General features: G+C 45.4%; 1 protein-coding gene across 7 annotated transcripts in view; it reads right to left on the bottom strand.

Annotated features, from left to right (window-relative positions):
- Positions 1–12642, bottom strand: part of ALKBH8 (alkB homolog 8, tRNA methyltransferase) — an 83798-nt gene extending 71156 nt beyond the window's left edge. Inside the window, exons 1-3 of one of the 7 annotated variants that reach the window (XM_054015539.1) lie at positions 12155–12171; positions 10889–10966; positions 4867–5056 (exon numbers count right to left, since the gene is read on the bottom strand). In XM_054015539.1, the coding sequence (XP_053871514.1) occupies positions 4867–4995 (129 nt within the window). In that variant the 5' untranslated portion in view covers positions 4996–5056; positions 10889–10966; positions 12155–12171. Of the gene's footprint in view, positions 1–4866; positions 5057–5658; positions 5681–10014; positions 10030–10888; positions 10967–12154; positions 12338–12607 lie in introns of those variants that run through there. The other 6 variants (XM_054015540.1, XM_054015544.1, XM_054015538.1 and 3 more) reach the window with 6 other exon arrangements.
- Positions 12643–22703: the final 10061 nt, after the last annotated feature.

The following is a 22703-nucleotide window of genomic DNA, read 5'->3' as shown; positions in this document are numbered from 1 at the left end:
TCCAAACAGGTCTGTTATTAGTGCCAGTGGGATTTCAGTCTGCCAAACGCACATTCAACCACCATTCTGCACCCGCTCAGAGTGTGATTAACCCTTCTTTTGCCAGGCCCCGAGATCAGGATATAGTTTCATAAGCCAAGGTAAAAAGGATTACGTGAGGACAGTAACTCCATTTATGAGAATGTCGTTTGGTGGAAATAGAATCCCAGCCTGTCCATGAAGGTAGACTCCTGCTCAGCAGAAAACCCTGGCATCATGATCCCTCCTTGCAGTGCAGCTCACATTGGTGTCCATAAATCAGCTTCTGTGGTCCACAAGGGCAAGCGTAATAGCAGAGTAGTGCCCTTTGCAGTTTATGTACTCATTTGCTCCCTGAGTGCCACGAGTCCCATCAACGGCTCCGATGCAGTTTGGAAAGCTCATTCTCTCAAAACCAGCAATTACTTCACAAATATAGTTTCTGCCCACCCCAGCTGGGTAAAGCACACGCCTGATCATCTCAGAAGCCTACATCACCACTTTACCCACATTTGACTTTCCAACACCAAATTAGTTAGCAATAGACCTGTAGCAGTCTGAGGTAGCCAGCTTCCAGACAGTGATAGTGTCAGGGTTCCTTCCCTACTCTGACCTCTGGGGGGACCCGCATGAAAGACCCCCTAAGCTTATTTGTACCAGCTTAGGTTAAATTTTTTTCCAAGGCACAAGTTCCACCTTGTCCTTGTACAGTATGCTGCCACCACCAAGTAATTTAGACAAAGAATCAGGGAAAGGACCACTTGGAGTCCTATTCCCCCAAGCCCTACACCCCCTTTCCTGGGGAAGGCTTGAGAATAATATCCTCACCAATTGGTACAGGTGAACACAGACCCAAACCCTTGGACCTTAAGAACAATGAAAAATCAATCAGGTTCTTAAAAGAAGAATTTATTTAAAGATAAAAGAATCACCTCTGTAAAATCAGGATGGAAGATAACTTTACAGGGTAATAAAAGATTCAAAAACACAGAGAATTTCCCCTCTAGGCAAAACTTTAAAGTTACCAAAAAAACAGGAATAAATCTTCCTCTTAGCACAGGGAAAATTCACAAGCTAAAACAAAAGACGCTCTAACGCATTTCCTTGCTATTACTTACTATTTCTGTAATATTAGATGTATCATTTCAGTGGCAGCTGGATTACTTGCTTGGTCTCTCCCTTTGTCTCCGGAGAGAACACCCACCAGCACAAAACAAAGCCTCCTCCTCCCCCACCCCGATTTGAAAGTATCTTCTTTCCCCATTGGTCCTACTGGTCAGGTGCCAACCAGGTTATCTGAGCTTCTTAACCCTTTACATGTAAGGAGGGATTTAATGCTACCCTTAGCTGTATGTTTATGACAGATAGCAATCCACTTCTGGATCAATATGGTCGCCCGCACAGAGGTCTCATGCTGCTGGAGGGACAGGACAAGCTGCTCACAAAGCTCCAGAAATGTAGCTCTCTTCACGCAAAAGTTCTGACCCCATTGCTGGCCATCCCAGGTCTGCATAATGATGGGATCCCACCAATCTGCGCTTGAAACCCTACTTCGGTAGCACCGGTCTACACAGAGGGCATCAGCAACTATACTAAGAGACGCGAGTTGTACCAGCCAGTTCCATTCTTCTGTATCATCGTCCTCCTCTTGCTCCGTCATAAGCTCCATCATTTGCTTTCGGAGGGTCACAAAACATTGCTGAAATGTGCAACAGCATCTCATGGAAGCTCTGCCTGTTTCCTGACACAGGAGTGAAAGCCCAAGCAAGAGAAGTTCTTCAAATGGTGACTCTTCCATGCTGCTGGCTCCAGTTGCTGGAAGCATGCAGGCCAAAACGACGGCTTGGCAAGCTGTGTTGGCAGGCTGTGACAACTTCCTGTGATGTGCGGGGTGGACAGTCAAGTTTTCCAATGCTCCACCATGAACCAAGGGCTACAGTGGCCACATTTTGGGAGGACGCTAGGTAGTCTGGCATATGGTTGGTTGGACCCGGGTCTGCATACTGCAGTATGGATGCTGGTGCCCCAGTGTGGGGCCCTGACTCAACATTTCTTAACCTAAGGTTACCGATGAGCATGGACACTCAAGCCCCTGAGCTTTCAAAACCCAGGGTCTGCCGACTCAAGTCCCACTAACCCTGGGCTTGCATTGCAGTGTAGACATATGCTCAGCTGCCCCAGCATTGCTTTACGGCGCACTGGAGCGCTGAGGCAGCAATACCAGGGCTCTCTTCAAGCACTAATGCCTCAGCACAGATGGATTCCCTCAATCACAGGCTTCCCACAAAGTCCCTGTCTCCCCCATGCCATCAGGTTCATCAGAAAAAGAGGCAGCCTCAAAATGGAGCTGATAGCTGAGCTTCTGAGACTCCTTCATATGCCAATTCCTCTCTCTCTCTTTCTGGGGTGAAAGAGAAAGAACCATCCCCGCTGTTTATTTAGGTTCACTCAAGTAAGGGGGAATCACCTTTTGAGTGTTTAATTTTAGAATTTCAAAAGTGGCTGATATGCAGTGTTGTAGCTGTGTCAGCCCCAGGATATTAGAGAGACTAGATGAGGAAATATCTTTTATTGGACCAACTTCTGTTGGTGAGAGAGACAAGCTTTTGAGCTACACAGAGCTCTTCTTCAGGTCTGGGAAAGGTACTCTGAGCATGGCAGCTAAACACAAGGTGGAACAGATAGAATATGTGCTAATTGCTTATGCTAAACTAAGGGACCATTCAAGGTGAAGTGGCCCATTAACATCCCTATAGTAATAGGCCAAAAAGGGAGGGTTAGTGGGTTACAGATTGTCATAACAAGACATAAATCCAATGTCTTTATTAAGACCATGATTTTTAGTGTCTAGCAAAGTTATGAATTTAAACTCCCAGATTCATCTTTTGAAGTGTTGGGCAGGTTCCCTTTGAGGATGAGGACTGATAGGTCGACATAATTTTGTATCGTAGACATGCCCTCTCTCAGGAAAATGATAAAAGACAAAAACACCACATCACCTGTGGTTGAACACTTTTCACAAGGTGATCACTCTATATCTTATCTATCAGTCCTCATCCTGTGTAGCTTGAAAGCTTGTCTCTCTCACCAACAGAAGTTGGTCCAATAAAAGATATGATCTCACCCACCTTGTCTCTAAAACTGGCTGATGTCCAAAGAGTTATCAGAATGTGTGTATGCTGGGGGGAGTGTGGTTGTTTTGCTAGTGGAACTAAACAAAATATGACCCCAAAAAAAATTTAAAAAAATAAAGGGGGCATTTATAAATATTTCCTCTGCAAAAGATAGTACATATTTTGCAAAAATTACAGACAAGGTCCAATTGTCTTCTGAATAGTTATTTTGCCATGTTTGGATAGTAAATCAATCATTTCCATTTGAAACAGAGGGATTTTAGTCCTACTTTAAGGGCAAATTAAATGCAACTTTAAGTATGGAGTCAATATCGGTGCCTTCATATAATTAGCAAGCATATGCTGTTATTGCCCTAAAATGGCATATCTGTGTTTCACACATTTTTTCTTCCCAACATCTTTCCCAGAATGAGGCAGCCAATCTTTTTCTAAAAGCATTTCTATAAATGCTCTATTATCTTTTCTGAAAGCAGATCCTAAAAAGTTTTGTTGTTTCAAATTATAGTGTCTAATTCTTCCAAATGAGAGAAAATTGGCTTGAAAATGGGAGGGAAAGATTTAATAAATGGAAAAGGATGACAGTACTCTTAAAATCTTAACAAGGAGTGCTAGGTGACATGTCTGAGAAACTACTGACAGATATTTCTATTATGAAGTGTCAGGACAGTGTCAGTACTTCTATAAGAAATCACATTTTCCAGAGGTTTACAATGCAATCATAAAAGAAATTGTTCTGGCTTGAAACCTAGCAAACAAAATCTCAGTGAAGAGTGAATTTCAGGAAAGTCTCTTCATTACCTAATCTGTGTATTGTCGCTGGACCACAACGTTCAGAGGATTTTCAAAGTCTCTGTGTTAAATTCAGCTACAAATTCTGACTATTATTACTGTATTATTTTTATTTGGATTGCTGTAACACCTACAAGCCCCAGCCATGGACCAGGATTCCACTGTGCTAGTGCTGTAAAAACACAGAACAAAAAGATAGTCCCTTCCCCAAAGAATTTGCCATCTGCACTAGATTTTCAAATCATTATTTACCTACATCCTCACATGGTTTTAAATCGCAGTGTAAACCAGGCCCAACAACTTGCCTTAAAACAACTGCCAAGGTTGCAATGGCAACCATAAGACGAGAATGAGGAAGAGTCCTGAGACAGACCAGGCAAGACATGGGACAACAGTTTACATAAGAGAAGCTGAAGTGAGATTTCTAGTGAGCATTGGATTAGTGTTAGAAAAGATTTCTAGGAATGGGGTTTAATAGGGAGTTTGAAGGAAAGAGATTGTGCTTTGTGGAGAAGCATGGAGGGAAAAAATGAAAGTAGAGGAGACAAAGAAAGCAAAACGGGAAAAGAAATGGGAAACTCTAACATGTATATTAATTGATGAAGGTAACAATGTTTATTAGTAACATAATTACAGCAATCAGAACTTTTCCCAGCCACATGAACAATCCTTTCAGCCTAAAAGACCTGGTCCAAAGACCATTAAAGTCACTGGGAGTTTTTCCATGGACAAAGCGCTTTGACCAAAGCCCAAAGTGCAGTTCTACTTTGGAATCAAAGTGAAACAATCAACATGGAGTCTCACTGCCCTTTTTACAGTCACTTTTCAGAACAGAACTGCACTTTAGCCAATATATAGGTGAGGCAAGGATATGCGCAGGCTGTGCATTTAGGCTCACATAACAACAATTAGAGCTTCAAGTCACCTGGGTGGTGTGAGATGCACACTCGATGCCCTCATGCCTCATTAAAGTGTTTCTGGCCTTGATCTGTTTCCTCAATAATTTCTTCTCAGATTTATTCCGTTTCAGATTGTTTTGACCGGTGCTGTCCATTTCTGCACTGGAGATTCGGAAAGACAAGGCCACAGCAGAAGGGAGAAAACGTTCAAGATTCCTTTAAAAAAAAAAAAATCCTGAATGTCATTTATTCATAGGCCGTTTTAAAATATTTTTTAAAGAGCCACAGACAACATAAAACTCCTATGTAAAAAATCCATTATTTCTATTACTAATAACACCTCTGTTCTAATCCCACCTCTAATACAAATCCCTCACAGAGCTTGGGGGAGTGTCCCATTTTTTTCCCCATTTGAAAAATGGAGAACAAAACTCACCTACTTCACACTGCTCTGGTGAGATTATTCACCTCCCTCACAAGTCCTTTTTCAGGTAGGAATGGGGAACTTCATTTAGTTCACAATTTTACAAATCGTACAATTTGGGGGAGAGAATCACAAAATTAACTTGAATGCAAAAACTGTTTTTTCCCCTTCAATTCATCCCCATGGGATTTTTTTCCTGTGGGGTGATTCATGCAAGATAAAGGTCAATCTGTGCTACATATTAGGGAAGAAAAAATTCCCAACCAGCTAGGCTGCTATGAGGGGAGTCCTATGTATAGTATATAATACCAGATTTTTTTTTTTATTTGTGTTTAATCTCTTCCCCATTCTGTTCCTTTATTCACAAGCTTATGGCATTCGTTTTTCACCCTACCTGCTCCTCCACTATGGTTTTCATCCTGTTATTTCAGTTGGTTTCACCCCCTTCTCCAATATCTCCCGAGTGGAACAAGAACCCACAAATGTCCAAATCTGAGTTGAACTTCCATCCTTGCAATGTTTGAGTGGGTTTGAAATCAAACATCTATACAACACAGCTCTCCGAAACCAGGCCCTGTCACTTAAAGGAATGAAACAGCTGTGCACTGTTAATTCAATATGACATTCAATAGAATGTGTCAAAAATCTTCCACTCAAACTGTTTTTCGACAGAAAATAAGGCTTTCGACAAAGGGCTTGTCTACACTGGCAATTTACAGCGCTGCAACTGTCTCGCTCGGGGGTGTGAAAAAACACCCCCTTGAGCACAGCAAATTACAGCGCTGTAAAGTGCCAATGCAGACAGTGCACCAGCGCTGGGAGCTAGCCTCTCGTGGAGGTGTTTTTTTGTTTTTTTTTTTTAAGAGCCGTGACGACACAAGCCACATTAAAGCGCAGCCGAGGCAGCACTTTAGCATTGCCAGTGTTGACTAGCCCTAACCAAATCTTTTCACAAAAAGCGTCAGCTTTCCAGAGAAAATGTTTATATTGTGTTAGAAGAAACATGGAAATTTTCAATTAAAATGAAAACATCCGTGTAATGGTAACATTTTGTCAACTTTCTACTGAATACATTTTTAAAAGCTGACTCACTCCCGACCCTTTCCCTGTTTATGTTGTATCTTCTTATCCTTCCTGGCTTCATATCACATTTTCTTTTCTATCACAGATCACGCTGTATCTTTTCTGGCACTGTCCTTGGTTTCTGCCTCCTTTTCCTTTCCGTCTCCTTCCACCTCTTTCAAACTCTCACGGTGAAACCCTGGCCACACTGAAGTCAATGCACAACTCCCGCTGACTACAGCAAGGCCAGGATTTTGCCCTCTCTATCCCTACAGTGTGTTCTCTACCTCCTGCCCTATATTTTCTGTCTCTCCTATTTTCTCCCACTTCTTTCTGACAGCACTGGCTAGACAGATGAGCTATGACTGTCCCTCTTCCTCCTTCTCCCATTCCTTTACTCCTGCTAACCCTTTCCCACCTGTCAGCCCCTTTCCCCAAACTGTAGAAAATCTGTGTCAGTCACAACTATATTTAGTTATTTGTGTCTCACCCCATCCTCAATGCTTCATCTGTTTGTGTATCTCTTAGATTATAAACTCTCCAGAGGAAAACTGTCTCCCAACCTGTGTTTGTAGAGCACCCTGCACAATGGGGCTCCAATCCTCATTGGAATTTAAGGGGCCAACCATGGTATAAATGATAAATAAACAAACAAACAAACAGGAAAGGTTCCTACATTACACAGGCAAGTGGATCTTTTGCCCTGGAGCTCACTCATTCCAGATTGTGAGTGCATGTGCATAAAGGACTTTGAAGAGGAAAGGTCGAGTGTGTGTGCGTTCTGTGATGTTAATGACATTTTATATCACTAAAAATGAACTTCCAAAAAATAAAATGATCTTTTTAATGCAAAACAAGACCTACCAATGAAATACAAAAAATCTTTTCAAACTCTTCACCTCCATATGTAAAAATGCAATCAGTACTAATCTCTACAGCAGGCTGTGACGTTACACTCCATATTCTTCATAGAAATAGTGTTATGATATGAATATGGCATAACTAAGATATATTTTATGCAAGATGGGTCATGTGAGCTATCACTGGAAAGGATATGATTTGCTGAATGTATTTATCCAATTTGTATGCATGTATCATTTCTGTATCAAGAGCTAGGAATATTAACTATGTAACAATTACAATGGTGTTTTCACCTGGGAAATGCCCACCAGACAGTAGGCAAAGAGTCTGGATGAACCATTAAGGAGAACAATAGAACTTTGAAAATGCTAATCTCACTCCTTCCTGAGAAGTTTACTGGGATGCTGCATTGACACAGCAGGGTCAGGTAACCAGGTCACCTGCTACTGGACAATGTCTTGTTGGTACTTTTCCACTGTAGGGAGATGGGGATCAAACAAAGGATTCCCGCCTTAGGGAAATCCTTTTTAAGGCTGGGGAAAGAGTTAATCTTGACTCTCCTCCATGGCCTGCCCAGGAAAGAAGACTGCTAAAAACACCTGGAGGGAAAGGCAGGGATGAGTGCAGGCTGAGACGGGTCCAGTCTGTAAAGAGAACTATCTGGAAGCTACAGAAACTCTTCAACTTGCCTAAAACAACACTGAGAGTGAGAAATTACATTTTGTAACCTGTTTTTTGAGTGTATTAAGCCTAGTTTGCATGTTTTGTTTTATTTGCTCAGTAATCTGCTTTGTTTTATTTACTATCCCTTATAATCAGTTAAAATTACTGTTTGTAGTTAATAAACTTATTTCTTGTTTATAACATAATCCAGTTTCTGTAATTCATATCTGGGGGAGCAAGAAGTTGTGCATATCCCTCTCCACATTGCAGGAGAGGGCGATTTTTATGAGCTTGCGCTGTGCAGAGTTTTCTGTATAGCGCAAGACAATATTATTTTGGGTTTACTCCTCAAAGGGGGTGTGCACGTGAGTGCTGAGTAAATCCCCGAGCTGATTCTTCCCACACAGAGCTGATCTCAGTCTGTGTCTGCAGCTGGGTGTGGCCTTACCTGTGTGTGTGCTAGAGAAGGCTTGAGGGCCTGGCACAGCAAAGACAGGGTGAGGAAGCCCAAGCTGGTGGAACGGGCAGAACCAGTGGGACCTCAGCACATCAGGTGGCACCCGGGACAAGAGAGTCCAACCCGTCACCCGGGGTTCTCAAACTTCATTGCACCTCGACCCTGTTCTGACAACAAAGTTACTACACGCCCCAGGAGGGGGGCGAAGACTGAGCCCCGCTGCTTCAGGTGTGGGTGGAGTTTGGGCTTCAGCCCTGAGTCCCAGCAAGTCTAATACTGGCCCTGGCAACCCCTATTAAAATGGGGTCCCAACCCACCTTGGGGTCCCGACCCACAGTTTGAGAGCCGCTGCTCTAGCGCCAGTGTAACAACCATTAAAACTAGTCTGGGTCTTTGCCCTGCTCTAGTGGCTGACACAAAGAGGTTTATAAACTAACTACTGCCTAAGCTAATTGGCCTGATACAGTAGCTTAGGCCTTAAAGACTCATCCTTGTAAATCCACAGGGCCAGGGTTCAATCCCACAATAAAATCATTGGACCAGCATACCTCCTATGAAAAGACAACAAGATTTCTTAGATGGTACTCATGAGCATGTCTTGAGGACAAGAGGCACTGCTCAAATGATGCAGTATTAGCATCCTGGTATACAAATCTGTGCCCAGGTAGTCATCAAATATAAGACTATAGATGCAACCACTCAAATTTGCTATCTGAGAACATATTATAAAAAAAATTAAATGATGGTCAAATGACACATCATTTGTGTAACTGATAGAACTTTGCATTGTATATTATACTTGAAATGGTTTATTTGATTTTTTTAGTAGATGCAAATACATTAATGTAATTGTTATTAAGCATTAAAGAAGCAGACAGGGGTAATAATTATATATTTCTTGTGGCTGCTGCAATGCTACTGTCATAAAATACACACAACTATGCCCCAAAAGGGAAATGTTATGGGGAACTATAATTAATAAAAAATGGAAATAACATATTTGGAACCCTGAAACGAAACAGCACTGAAGAAATTCCTTTAAAAAAATAATTTTCTCTCTTTTCCTCCCCCCTTCTTTAAACTTAAGGTGAATTAAAATGCTTGTGAAAAGAAATGAATTGCCAGCACTGGAAAGTGATGTCCTCTATCAATAGAACAAGTTCCAGCAGGGACCGGGGCAACAACTCTGTTCTGAAAATGTGTTTCAACTGATTACTAGTAGGGTTGAGAGGGACAGGAGAATTTCCATGCTCATTCAGTCTTTGACCTCTTTGCCAAGTAGTGTCAGGAAGTTGTGGGCTCAGTCCTCAGCAGTGTCCCTTGAAGGGCGATCACACTTGCCTATGAAGACTGCAAGTTCAGAATACTTTTCTTATCTGAATAGATTGTAGTTGAGAACAAAACAATGAAACAATTGGAGCATAGCAATGCCTGTAATGTGTGTTTCAGAATACAAGAAAACAGGGAAACTCATACCTGCTTAAACAAAAAGTGCAGTGAATTTAGTTTTCACTTGGGAGAGGAGAACACAGAAAAATATAAGAACAAAGTTAAAACTCCTGTTTATCTTTGTAAGAAGACATTTTGAGACTTGAAACTAGACCTCCTTTACTGCTGGAGCTATTACTTGTAACTGGCAGGTAACATTATAACAAGATACACCTCTACCTCGATATAACACTGTCCTCAGGAGCCAAAAAATCTTACCGTGTTATAGGTGAAAGCGCGTTATATTGAACTTGCTTTGATCCACTGGAGTGCGCGGCCGAGCCCCCCCGGCCCGGTCCGCATTATATCCAAATTTGTGTTATATCGGGTAGCGTTATATCGAGGTAGAAGTGTAGTGGGGAAAAAGTCTCTGACAAAAAGAGACAAAGATAAGTTAGATGAGCACACACACAAGAAATGAAAAAGTCCCTTTTGTTGAAATGGGCATCTATTTATAGCAAGGATTTTGGCCTGATTCACTAACCAATCACTTCAGGATTTGAATATCAAAGGCAAACACAGGCTGGGATTTAAGGACAATGGTATGGAGGACTCTATAGGAAAGCTTGCACACTGTCTGCCTGCACATATTGGGCCTGATTCTCCACTGTCTTGTACATTACATATCCATTTAAGGGTCAGTTCTATGTCTATTGAAAACAATGACAAAGCTCCCATTAACTTTAATGGTGCAAAATCAAGCCCTTAGACCTGTGCACGGTGAGTGAAAAACTCTATCATTCCTATTTTGTAACATTTTTTTACCCACTTTGCACACGTCAAAATTACCATAAAAGGTACAAGGCAATGGAGAATCAGACCCATTATTACCGACCTTAACTCATTTGCATTGAAAAACAACCCCTCAAAATGCATCGAAATTCAAACAAAAACACAGGCACAATCATGCTCTACTGGCAGTTTTAGTTGTGAATATAATGATCCATATCGTGCCACACTGAAATTAATGGAAAGAGTTAATGGAGAGTTTTGCTTAACAATGGAGAACCTGGACTGGCCCCATATGTTTTAGGAGCAATTTCTGAACAGAACTGCAAGATCAATTTAGATTGTAGTTTGGCGTGCTAGTTACCAGCAGATGGAGCACTACGCCCAGTTATGAAGTGACTGATTTCACTTTGCAGGTGCTCAGCACTTCTGGAAAAGATGCCTAGATAGAAAATGGATATAAAACAGAGAAAAGAAAGGGGGGAAAGCAATCTATTATTTCCATAATTTCTTGATGATGTTTTTAATATTGCTTATAAAATGTGGTGTATTCACGATAACATACCATATATAGTTTCAGAGTCATTAGTTAACTGTTGATCCAATATTTAACTTCTCATAGACACAATAGTTTTATTTTATACCCTTTAACCATTAAGGCCCTCATCCTGCAATCAGATGCACGAGGGCAACTTCTGCACCTGTATGGAACTCCACTGACTTCAATGCAGGTCTACATAACACATGCAGAATCAGGGCCCTACTGTGTAAGATTACTGACATGACACAGTAATGGATGACAAGATGGACTTCTGTCTGAATCTCTAAAATTCTGCATAATCTACTTTGCATTTATTTACAAAGTCAGAGATTATAGTCGGAAATGAGCTCCAGATGCAAGTTTCAGATACAGATCAGGGCTGCAAATGTCTCAAAGTCTGCAATGCTTTGAACCTCCCATTTATAAAGGTGGCATCATTTGCAAAATTTGAATCTGGGTTTGGATTTTAAAAACTGACTCCCAAAATTCCAGACTGGCCAGATCTAGAGGTTTGACCTGGGCTCAACCTGTCACTAATTATAATAATTCCAGAGATTATTATTATTTATTCACCTGTCAAGATTAGATTGGGATCAGTCCCATTGTATTGTACAAACAGACTGGGGAAGGGAACATTCTTACTGAGAGCTTACAGGCTAACTAGAGAAGACAGGAAAAGGGTGGGAAGCAGTGCTTAATCTGTAATGCAAGAGGTGCTGGGGCTCAAGCAATTTTTTTACATTCATAACTTCTGCAGCAAGCCCAGAGGTGCTGGGGTTCAGCCCTGGCAAGCTGTAGCACAAATTAAGCGCTGGTGGGAAGGGAAACAGAAAAATGAAGTGACTTGCCCTAAATAATGCAGAGATCAGTGGCAGAGCATGAACTAGAACACGTCTCCACCCTCTCAGTCCTGTGCACTATGCACTGGCCCATGCTGCCAACAGCGACCTTCTTGTACAACACAGGTGTACATGTGTGCACACAATCCCCTTGCCGAGGAAAGCTTACATTATAGAAAGGGTTGAGGTATTTTCCATGTGCATGTACCTGGGTAGCCTTATACATCAGCCTATAAAAACAAGTACTTACCACAGGAGTGGGGCAGAGCACCATAAAACCCTGGGAGAGTCCTCCTGACACACAGGGATTCCCAGTGGCAGCATGGCAAGGCTAATCAGAATTGCACTCTGCCACGAGGGGGTTAAGAGACGAATTGTCTCCTAAAGCCCCCGTTATCCATGTCACTGACGGGCCCTGAACGGGCTGCTGTCAGACCAAATTCAGACAAAGAGGGACCCCTCTCCAAAGGAGTAGTTCCTTGCAGCACAGACGCTGAGCTCCAGCCCAGCCCTTCCTCAGGACTGGATTTGACAACAAGCCATTATTCCTGATCACTAGCACAGTGACTACCATAGGCCACGTTCACCCCTGGCCCGATGCCACTGAAGCCAGCCGCGTCCGCCCAGCTTTGAGCGTGGCCCCCGGAGCTCAGCTGTGACTCGTTCAGCCGCTGGAAGTGGCAGAGGAAACAAAGCACATTACCTTGCTGGAGGCCGCCATTCTGGGGAACCCTTGACTACAACTCCCATGAGCCTCACTGCCTACAGCTCCCATCATGTCTGTGGCAGCAACTTCCCTTCCCTGTTAACCCTCTAGTCCCCATGTAGCGGTGTGGTTTCATCATCTCCTGAGCGTGCTCACCCTGCAGCATCCCTGAGGCAGTGCAGTCTCACCCTCCCGCAGTGACGTGGGTGAGGCAGGTTTTACCGCCTGCCTACACCGGGGTTCTGAGCCTTTTTCTTTCTGTAGCCCCCCTAACATGCTATAAAACCTCCAGGGCCTGCCTGTGCCACAACAGCTGTTTTTCTGCATACATTCTGCAACAGATTAAAAGCCAGAGCTGGAGTTAGGGGGTAGCAAGCAGGGCAATTGCCCAGTGCCCCATGCCACAGGGGCACCTGCGAAGCTAAGTTGCTCGGGCTTTGGCTTCAGCCCTATACAGCAGGGTTCGAGCTTCAGCCCTGCATGGTGGGGCTCAGGCTCTGGCATTCTTTCCTGGGCCCCAGCGACTCTTAATGCTGGCTCTGCTCTCTGGTTTATTTTGGCGGACCCCTTGAAACCTGCTTGTGACCCCCCCAGGGGGCCTCGGACCTCTGGTTGAGAACCACTGGCCTACACAAGAGGTTTTCAACCTTTTTTCATTTGTGGGCCCTAAAAAAATTCAAATGGAGGTGCAGTCCCCTTTGGAAATTTTAGACATAGTCTGCGGACCCCCAGGCATCTGCGGACCACAGGTTGAAAAAAACCACTGGCCTACCCCTTAGCCTTTAGATCCATGGCTCAGAAGCTGAACACCTAAGAGTGCAGGTTGGATTTCTAATGGGAAGAGTCTTCTGTTTTTCCCCAAAGAAAACCAAATATACTTCCTACTAGGTTCTGAATCGTAGTTTTACTTTCCTTCCTCTGATTGCAAATATTAATTCTTATTTTGAGCATGCATTCCTCGCTGATTTGGATAGCATCCATAAACAGAGAGAGGCAGGGACAGAAATTTTCGTATCTTTGCACACAGAAACTAGGATTTTTTCCTCTTCATTGTCTATGGCATCTAGACACCAAGGTGGTAGGTGCCTTAGAGATGGTAATTATATAAATCCCCAAACACAGTATTGTCTTAGAGACTAACAAATTTATTAGAGCATAAGCTTTCGTGGGCTACAGTCCACTTCTTCAGATGCATATAGAATGGAACATATATTGAGGAGATATATATACACACACATACAGAAAGCATGAACAGGTGGGAGTTCATGCTCTCTGTATGTGTGTGTATATATATCTCCTCAATATATGTTCCATTCTATATGCATCTGAAGAAGTGGGCTGTAGCCCATGAAAGCTTATGCTCTAATAAATTTGTTAGTCTCTAAGGTGCCACAAGTACTCCTGTTCTTTTTGCGGATACAGACTAACACGGCTGCTACTCTGATACCTGACAGTATTGTCTGTTTTAATATGTATTTGTGGACCACATTTTCATAGTGAAAAGCAAGACTGTGGCGAGGATGCCTGGAGTGGTGGGGATTAGGGTAAGGGAAGTGAAAGCAGAAGGAGTTCGGAGGGAAAGCAGGGAAAGGGGAGTGAGATCTCCCACTCCTTTCACTCCCCTTCTTGACGAGATACCCCACTTTCTCCCTTTGGAGCAGCATACAAAGATATAGAAGGATTCAGAGTCTGGCTCCTTATATTTAGTCTCACCTGTTCTGAATTGGACTTTATTCTTCCCCCTTCTCTCTATATCCTTCCCTTGCTCTTGGATTTTATGTTCTTCGTAATCATTGGTGCTTTCCTTTCACCTTTTCTTTTCTCTTCCATTAAACGATTAAAATTATATTGTCTAAACGGTTAACTGATTAAAGATAGAGGGGCTGGGGTTGCTCTGGCCAGCGAAGCTGGGGCTCGTTGGCCAGCCGTGGGGCTGGGGTTGGCTGGCCAGCCGGCGGGGTGGGGCCAGGATCCGGCGTGGCGCAACCAGATCCGGGGTCCAGCTGGTGCGGCCGGGGTCCAGCTGGAGCAGTGTGGCTGGGGCCAGAGTCCAGCTGACGGGGTCTGGCTGGAGGGCATGGCTGGGGCCGGGGCCAGGGCCGGGGTCCGGCCGGAGGTGCTGGGGTCTAGCCGGTGTGGCCAGGGTTAATGGTTGAGGTTGGTTAATTGGTAAGCATTGGGCTGGATGGGGTTAATGGCTAAGGTGGTTAACTGGTAAGCCTAATGCTTACCGGTTAACCAGTAAACATTTTACATCCCTACTCCCATCCCTCTTAGAAAAACTCCTCCCTCCACTTCCTCCTGATTCCTGTTCTCCCTTCAGCCTCCCTTTGCCTTCTACCTTTCCTCTTCCCAGAATCCTCTGTTGTCCCCATTTTCTCTCTGCCTCCCCCCCAAAAATTAATCACCTGTTTTGTCTCCCCACACCCGGTCCCAGATTCCTTTATGCAGCTCTTCCCTCCAGGACAGTGCCAGAGCAGAGGAGAAGTGCAATGTGGTAGCAGGGCTGAGTGTTTCCTACTCTTTCCAGCAGTACCTGACTCCTGGAGCTGGACTCTCCAGACAGGCTGGCTGCAGCAGAGGTATCTCCAGTAGGGATGTGGAAAGAAGAGGTGACAATGGCTGTGATCTAGAAAGGTTGGTCCTTAGGGGCTCAAAGGCTCATCCTCTCAGGTCTGCTATTTCATATGATCTTCTGCTTGCTAACGCCAACTGCATGCTGTTCAATGGAGAATGCAACCCAAAATGAGGGACACAATAAAAATGTAACACATGCTTTAAACTGTAAAGGATTAATTTATATTCATAAACTGCATGGTTGGTAACATCATCTTACATTTTCAATATTTCTGACAGGAATCTTGTATAGAAAAGTAAGACAGCACCAAGTGTGTGGGGGACAGTAAATGTGGGAGTAAATCTGAATCTATGCTGTGGAGCAGTGCTGATAGAGAATTCACACACAGGATCTTCACCTTCAAAAAATCAGACTTCATCTAGATCTGCTTCAGTAGCTGAGATCATTACACAGGGAACTGATATGCCAGCAGAGGGCAGTATAGCATACGCAAACCAGTAGAACACTTTCGCCATTACATATTAGCTAAAAGTTTCCTGACTCATACTTGTACTGATTATTATTTATACAGTACCCAAAAAAATTGCCTTACAGAACAAATAAAGAGAGACCTTGTTCCTACCATGGAGATCATACAGTCCAATCTGAGATGCGGTGCAGCAAATGAAAAGTAAACAGACTATGGGAAGGGGTAAGGAAGAACAACATACAATATGCTAGTATGGCAAGTAGGGTTACCATATTTCAACAATCAAAAAAGAGGATGGGAGGAGCCCCGCCCTAGCCCCGCCCCCATCCTGCCCTAGCCCCGTCCCTGCCCCTTCCACTCCCTCCCACTTCCCGCCCTCCTCAGAACCCCCAACCCTCCCCCCTACTCATTCTCCCCTGACTGCCCCCTCCTGAGACCTTCCCCCAATCCTAACTGGCCCCCTAGGACCCTACCCCCTACCTGGCCCTTGACTGCCCCAACCCTTATCCACACCCCAACCCCCAGACAGACACCAGGGACTCCCACGCCCCATCCAACCACTCCCCACCCCCTGACAGCCCCCCCCCAGAACTCCCGACCCATCTAAACCCCTTTGCTCCCTGTCCCCTGACTGCCCCCTCCTGGGACCCCTGCTCCTAACTGCCCTCCAGAACCCCAACCCCTACCTAAGCCTCCCTGTTCCTTGTCCCCTAATTGCCCCTTCCTGAGATCCCCCCACCCTAACTGCCCCCCTAGGACCCTACCCCCTACCTGTACCATGACTGCCCAAAACCTTACACCCCCAATCCCCAGACAGACCCCCCGAACTCCCGACCCATCCAACCCTGCTCCCTGTCTCTTGACTGCCCCCTCCAGAACCTCCCTGCCCCTTCTCCGACCTCCTGGCCCCCTTACCGTGCCGCTCAGAATGGAGTGCTGCAGAGCAGCGCGCTCGGCAGCAGGGGAGGGGGAGCAGGGGGAGGAGCTGCAGACTGCCGGAGGCCCGAGGCGAATGGCCAGCTGGCGATCTGCGAATGCAGGGAAGGGGAAGGAGGGAGAGAGAGGAGGGGAGTGGTCTCAAGTTGCAGGGGAGAGGAGGGGGGGAAGTGGAGAAGGGGCTCTGGCTGTCAAAGCCCCATGCGAGTGGCACGATCCAGCCGGCTGCCCTGTCAGCCATGCGCTCTCTGCATGGGGGGGAAATCCGGACATTTACAAATTCCCCCCGGATGCTATTTTTAACTCAAAAAAGCCGGACATGTCCAGCAGAATCCGGATGAATGGTAACCCTAATGGCAAGGGCAGTGGTGAACCTAATGGAAGCTGAGAGGACATGGCTCCATGTGGCACCTCTTAGCTCATCATACAGCACATGAAGAGTACCTGAGTGAACCTGCACTGCTAAATAACCTGCATCTTAGCAAGGTCGAGAAAGTTTCTCCTTGTCTCATACACTGTGTGTGCAAGGAACTGATACCTCTTTCACAAGTCTTGCCTTCCTCCTCCTCTTCCTTCCTTACAGTCTTACATACCATCCTAATGTAACCCACACACCTCCTGGGTGTGGTGTTCTGTCCCCTCTAGTGGCACCGAGACCACTTAAAGATTAATGAGTCTGCTAGAGCCTTAGCTAAGGGCCACATGGCTTTTAGCTCATGCAGGAGAGGCTCATGCATTTAGCTCCAGAGGTCCCAGGTTCGAGCCTGTCTGCCAATGACCGGGGTCTGTCTGTGTTACACTAGCTACACTTTTGCCGCCATCTGTGGCTGGTGCAGCCCACACCCCGAAATGCTAAAGGCCTGGAATCACCCTCTCATCCCTGCCTAGCCTAATGTCCCCTGTTCTGGCCCAGCCCTAGCTCCTGGAAAAGTGTGTCCCCTGCCTTCTTATCTCTCAGAAGATCACAGACTCACTCCCTATCCACACTATCCTGTATTAATTTAATCTGGTAGGTGGTGTGCAGCCCTTTGGAAAATCCTAGCTGAACAGCCAGCCCCTTAACCATGTCCAAATCCAACCTCAGGGAACACTCACTCTGTGGAGCGCACCACAAAGATTTGTGCATGACTAACAAGCTTTTCTGAAAATCCCCTTAACTTAAACACCCACATGGACCTAAGCAGGCCACTCGTCCCATGTGAACGTTCGTAAATTCCAGCACTGACTTCTGGGCTTCAGTTTTCCCATATGTAAAAGTGGGATGATGATAATCTCCTACCTCACAGGGTGTTGTGAGGTAGGAGGTTAACCTTTTCCGGTGCTTTTGTAAGTTGAAGTTAATAGTGGGGGAAGAACGTCCAAACGCAATGCTGACAGCTGCTCTCTCGGGTAGAATTTTCTCTGAGAGCCACAGCATGGAATTGATGAAATCTGAAAAAGGACTCACAAGGTGGTTCTAATGACTTCAGCTGGCATTTCACTGCCAATCTCCAGCAAGCAGGGCCGGCTCCAGGTTTTTTGCTGCCCCAAGCAAAAAATATTTTGGCTGCCCTCCACCCCCCCGCACCCTCCTGCCACCCCAGCCCTGGGTCACTGGTAACTCACTCCCAGGGCAGGTCATTCAGCAGGAATTTTGGATGTGCACAGAACACAGACAGGATTGGTTCCCATATGGTTACAGAACTGCAGTAAAGTGGAACAATTTTCAGCTTGTGTGATTGAAGGGTATCTGGATGCATATTATAAGACTGTCCTACATAAATGAGGAAAAGTTGAGGTGCCTTTATTATTCTTTTGTTCCATTCTTTGTTTCTATGGGGAATTTGCCAATGCAATATCACTGTCTTCCTTTTAAACAAATAAAACTAAAACTTAAAAATAATAATAATAATAATAAAAAAGCAATGGCTGTTGAAAATAGCAATTTCAGTCCCAATAACCACTGGGAAGCATTTCTTGCTCAATTTATTCTACTTTTTCCTACAGCAAGTTACAGTGGATCAGTATATTTGATTTGGGAGAAATGAAGTAACAGCTGCCCAAATTGAGTTTGAGCACTCCTGAATTTTGAGGGTGTTCAAATCTGGAAGGCAGGTGCTGGATTCCCTTTCTGAATATTAGCTAAATCTGGAAAGGAAAAGTCAATTTCTGCTTCCATGGCTCAGAAATGTAAATCCTCTTATGTGCCTGGTACTGTATCTAAAGCTGCCCAGTCTAGTAGAGCCTCCCCTCCCTTACTTTTAATTTTAAATTCTAGTGGGATCCACGTACCTGCCTTGTTAGGCTTCAGATAGAGAGGTGCAATGTCCATTTAGTCCACCCAATTCTTTCTTTGCGGGAGAGCCCAGGGCTGGGGCGGTAGGAGGTGCGGGGGTGGTGGGGGAAGAGCCCAGGCTGGGGTGGCAGGAGGTGCAGGTGGGGGGAAGAGCCCATAGCTGGGGCGGCAGGAGGTGCGGGGGGGGAGGGAAGAGCCCAGGACTGAGGCAGCAGGAGGTGCAGGGGGGGCGGGAGAGCCCAGGGCTGGGGCGGCAGGAGGTGCAGGGGGGGCGGGAGAGCCCAGGGCTGGGGCGGCAGGGGGTGTGGGTGGGGGGAGAACCCAGGGCTGGGGAGGCAGGGGATGCAGGAGGGGGCCAGAGCTGGGGCAGCAGGGGGTGTGAGCGGGGAAGAGTCCAGGGCTGGGGCAACACAGGGGTGCAGGGGGAGCCCAGGGCTGAGGTGGGGGGTAGCAAAAAACCTAGAGCTGGCTCTGTTCCTACCATTCACAACAAGCTGTCGCATGAGGTTTCAGTTCTACACTCCTTCCCCCTCCCTTTCCTGTTAATTGCGGCCAAGGGAATGCTGGGAAATGTAATTCTTTCCCTGCTCCAGGGCTGGCTTTATAGGCAGGGAGCTAACCAATGAACTACAGCTCCCAGGGCTCCCTGTTGGTTCTCAGCTCTCATGCTGGACTCTTGTGCCCCTGCAAATTTGCCACCCCAAGCACCTGCTTGCTTTGCTGGTGCCTAGAGCCGGCCGGCCCTGCCAGCAAGTGGGAAATACCTGCTCTCCAGAGGTTGTTTCTGGTTCATGGTTCCAGCCACCTGCTTTGCAGCTCTGAATTTTGGATCAGAGAGAATTAACAGGAGCACATTTCTCCTGCTTTGCTGTGTGATGTAAACTCTTATTCATGATCTGATCATTAAAATGCATGATTGGTACTGCTGGGAGAAACAGGATGTCAGGACTGAGATCCCCACTTTGAACTTTAGGGTACAAATGTAGGGGCCTGCATAAAAACTTCTAAGCTTAATTACCAGCTTAGCTCTGGTTCGGCTGCCACCATTTTTAATGGATTCCCTCCCTGGGAAACCTTGAAAAACCTTCACCAAATCCCTGGTGAAAACAAATCCAACCCCTTGGATTTAAAACAAGGGGAAATTAACCATTCCCCTCCTTCCTCCCACCAACTCCTGGTGAATCAAGATCCAAAACCCCTTTGGATCTAAAACAAGGAAAAAATCAATCAGGTTCTTAAAAAGAAGGTTTTTAATTAAAGAAAAAGGTAAAAATCATCTCTGTAAAATCAGTATGGAAATCAACCTTACAGGGTAATCAAACTTAAAGAGCTCAGAGGACTCCCCTTTAGTCTCAGGTTCAAAGTACAGCAAACAAAGAGAAACACTCTAGTAAAAGGTACATTTACAAGTTGAGAAAAACAAAGGAAAACTAACACGCCTTGCCTGGCTATTTACTTACAAGTTTGAAATAGGAGAGGCTTGTTTAGAAAGATGTGGAGAACCTGGATTGATGTCTGGTCCCTCTCAATCCCCGAGAACGAACACACTCCCAAACAAAGAACACAAACAAAAGCCTTCCCCCCCCAAGATTTGAAAGTATCTTGTCCCCTTATTGGTCCTTTAGGTCAGATGCCAGCCAGGTTATCTGAGCTTCTTAACCCTTTACAGGGAAAAGGATTTTGGAGTCTCTGGCCAGGAGGGATTTATAGTACTGTACACAGGACAGCTATTACCCTTCCCTTTATAGTTATGACACGCCCCCCAAATCACAGATAGTGTTGGATGTTCGGTTCCACACTGGCTGTGATTTTTTCCTGGAGTTCTAGGAGAAAACAGAGTTAATAAGACACATGTACCTTTAGACATACTACTGATTATATAAAAACTAACAATATGTTTCATTCCAAGAACAATTGTTAATCAGTTAACTCTGGGAAACTTTCCCGGGAGAGTGCATCAGCCACTTTGTTAGAAGCTCCCGAAATGTGTTGTATTTCAAAATCAAAATCTTGGAGAGCTAAACTCCACCGAAGAAGTTTTTTGTTATTTCCCTTGGCGGTATGAAGCCACTGTAGCGCAGCATGGTCTGTTTGTAGTTGGAAACGCCGTCCCCAAACATATGGGCGTAGCTTTTCCAGCGCATACACAATGGCATAGCATTCCTTTTCGCTGATTGACCAATGGCTTTCCCTCTCAGACAGTTTCTTACTGAGAAATACGACAGGATGGAATTCTTGATCCGGTCCTTCCTGCATTAAAACTGCTCCCACGCCTCGCTCGGACGCATCTGTGGTTACTTGGAACGGTTTGTCAAAGTCTGGGGCCCTTAGCACAGGGTCAGACATGAGTGTTGCCTTAAGCTGGTTAAAGGCCTTTTGACACTCATTAGTCCACTGAACTGCATTTGGCTGTTTCTTTCTGGTTAGGTCTGTCAGCGGGGCGGCGATTTGGCTGTAGTGGGGTACAAATCGCCTATAATATCCAGCCAAGCCTAAGAAGGATTGGACCTGTTTCTTAGACTTTGGAACCGGCCACTTTTGGATAGCATCCACTTTGGCCTGTATGGGATTTATAGTTCCTTGACCCACCTGGTGCCCCAGGTAAGTCACTCTGTTTTGGCCTATTTGACACTTTTTAGCCTTAACAGTTAGTCCTGCCTGCTGGATGCGCTCGAAAACTTTTTCCAGGTGCTCCATGTGCTCTGCCCATGAATCAGAAAAAATGGCCACATCATCGAGGTAGGCAACTGCAGATTCTCCCAATCCCGCCAGGAGACCATCTACAAGTCTTTGGAAGGTGGCGGGTGCATTTCGCAACCCGAAAGGGAGTACATTGAATTCATACACCCCTGCCTGGGTGACGAAGGCTGACCTTTCCTTAGCGGGTTCATTTAGTGGTACTTGCCAGTACCCCTTGGTTAAGTCTAAAGTAGAGATGAATTGGGCATGTCCCAATTTCTCCAATAGCTCATCTGTGCGTGGCATTGGATAGTTGTCAGGACGAGTTACAGCATTTAGCTTACGGTAGTCCACGCAAAAGCGTATTTCCCCATCTGGTTTGGGAACTAGAACCACTGGAGATGCCCATGCACTCTTAGAGGGGCGGATTATACCCATCTGTAGCATGTCCTGGATCTCCCTTTGTATAGCAGTTTTGGCATGAGGTGACTCCCGGTAGGGTGGGGTTCTAATAGGGTGAGCATTACCTGTGTCAATGGAGTGGTATGCCCGTTCGGTCCATCCTGGAGTGGCTGAGAAAATTGGTGCAAAGCTTGTGCACAGCTCCTTGATCTGCTGTCGCTGCAGACGTCCAAGGGTCATGGAGAGGTTCACCTCTTCCACGCCACCATCCTTTTTTCCTTCGTAGTAGACACCTTCAGGCCACTCCGCGTCATCTGTTTCCTGGGCTGTAAACTGGCAAACGTTTAATTCTCTGGAATAAAAGGGCTTAAGAGAATTAACATGGTATACTTTAGGCTTTATGTTGGAGGCGGGGGAGGCTATGAGATAGTTAACAGCTCCTAGGCGCTCCTGGACCGTGAATGGTCCTTCCCACGACGCTTCCATTTTATGGGCCTGGATTGCCTTTAAGACCATGACTTGGTCTCCTACTTTGAAGGACCGTTCTCTGGAATGTTTATCATACCAGGCCTTTTGCTCTTCCTGAGCATCCTTTAGGTTTTCTTTAGCAAGGGCCAAAGAATGTCGGAGGGTGTTTTGTAGGTTGCTTACAAAGTCTAGAATGTTTGTTCCTGGAGAAGGCGTAAACCCCTCCCATTGTTGCTTCACCAACTGTAATGGCCCCTTAACCTCACGGCCATACACAAGTTCAAAT

The sequence above is a fragment of the Malaclemys terrapin genome, chromosome 1, assembly GCF_027887155.1.
Source record: "Malaclemys terrapin pileata isolate rMalTer1 chromosome 1, rMalTer1.hap1, whole genome shotgun sequence".
In the NCBI taxonomy this organism is placed as follows: Eukaryota; Metazoa; Chordata; order Testudines; family Emydidae; genus Malaclemys; species Malaclemys terrapin.
This window is presented reverse-complemented; position numbering and strand designations above follow the sequence as displayed.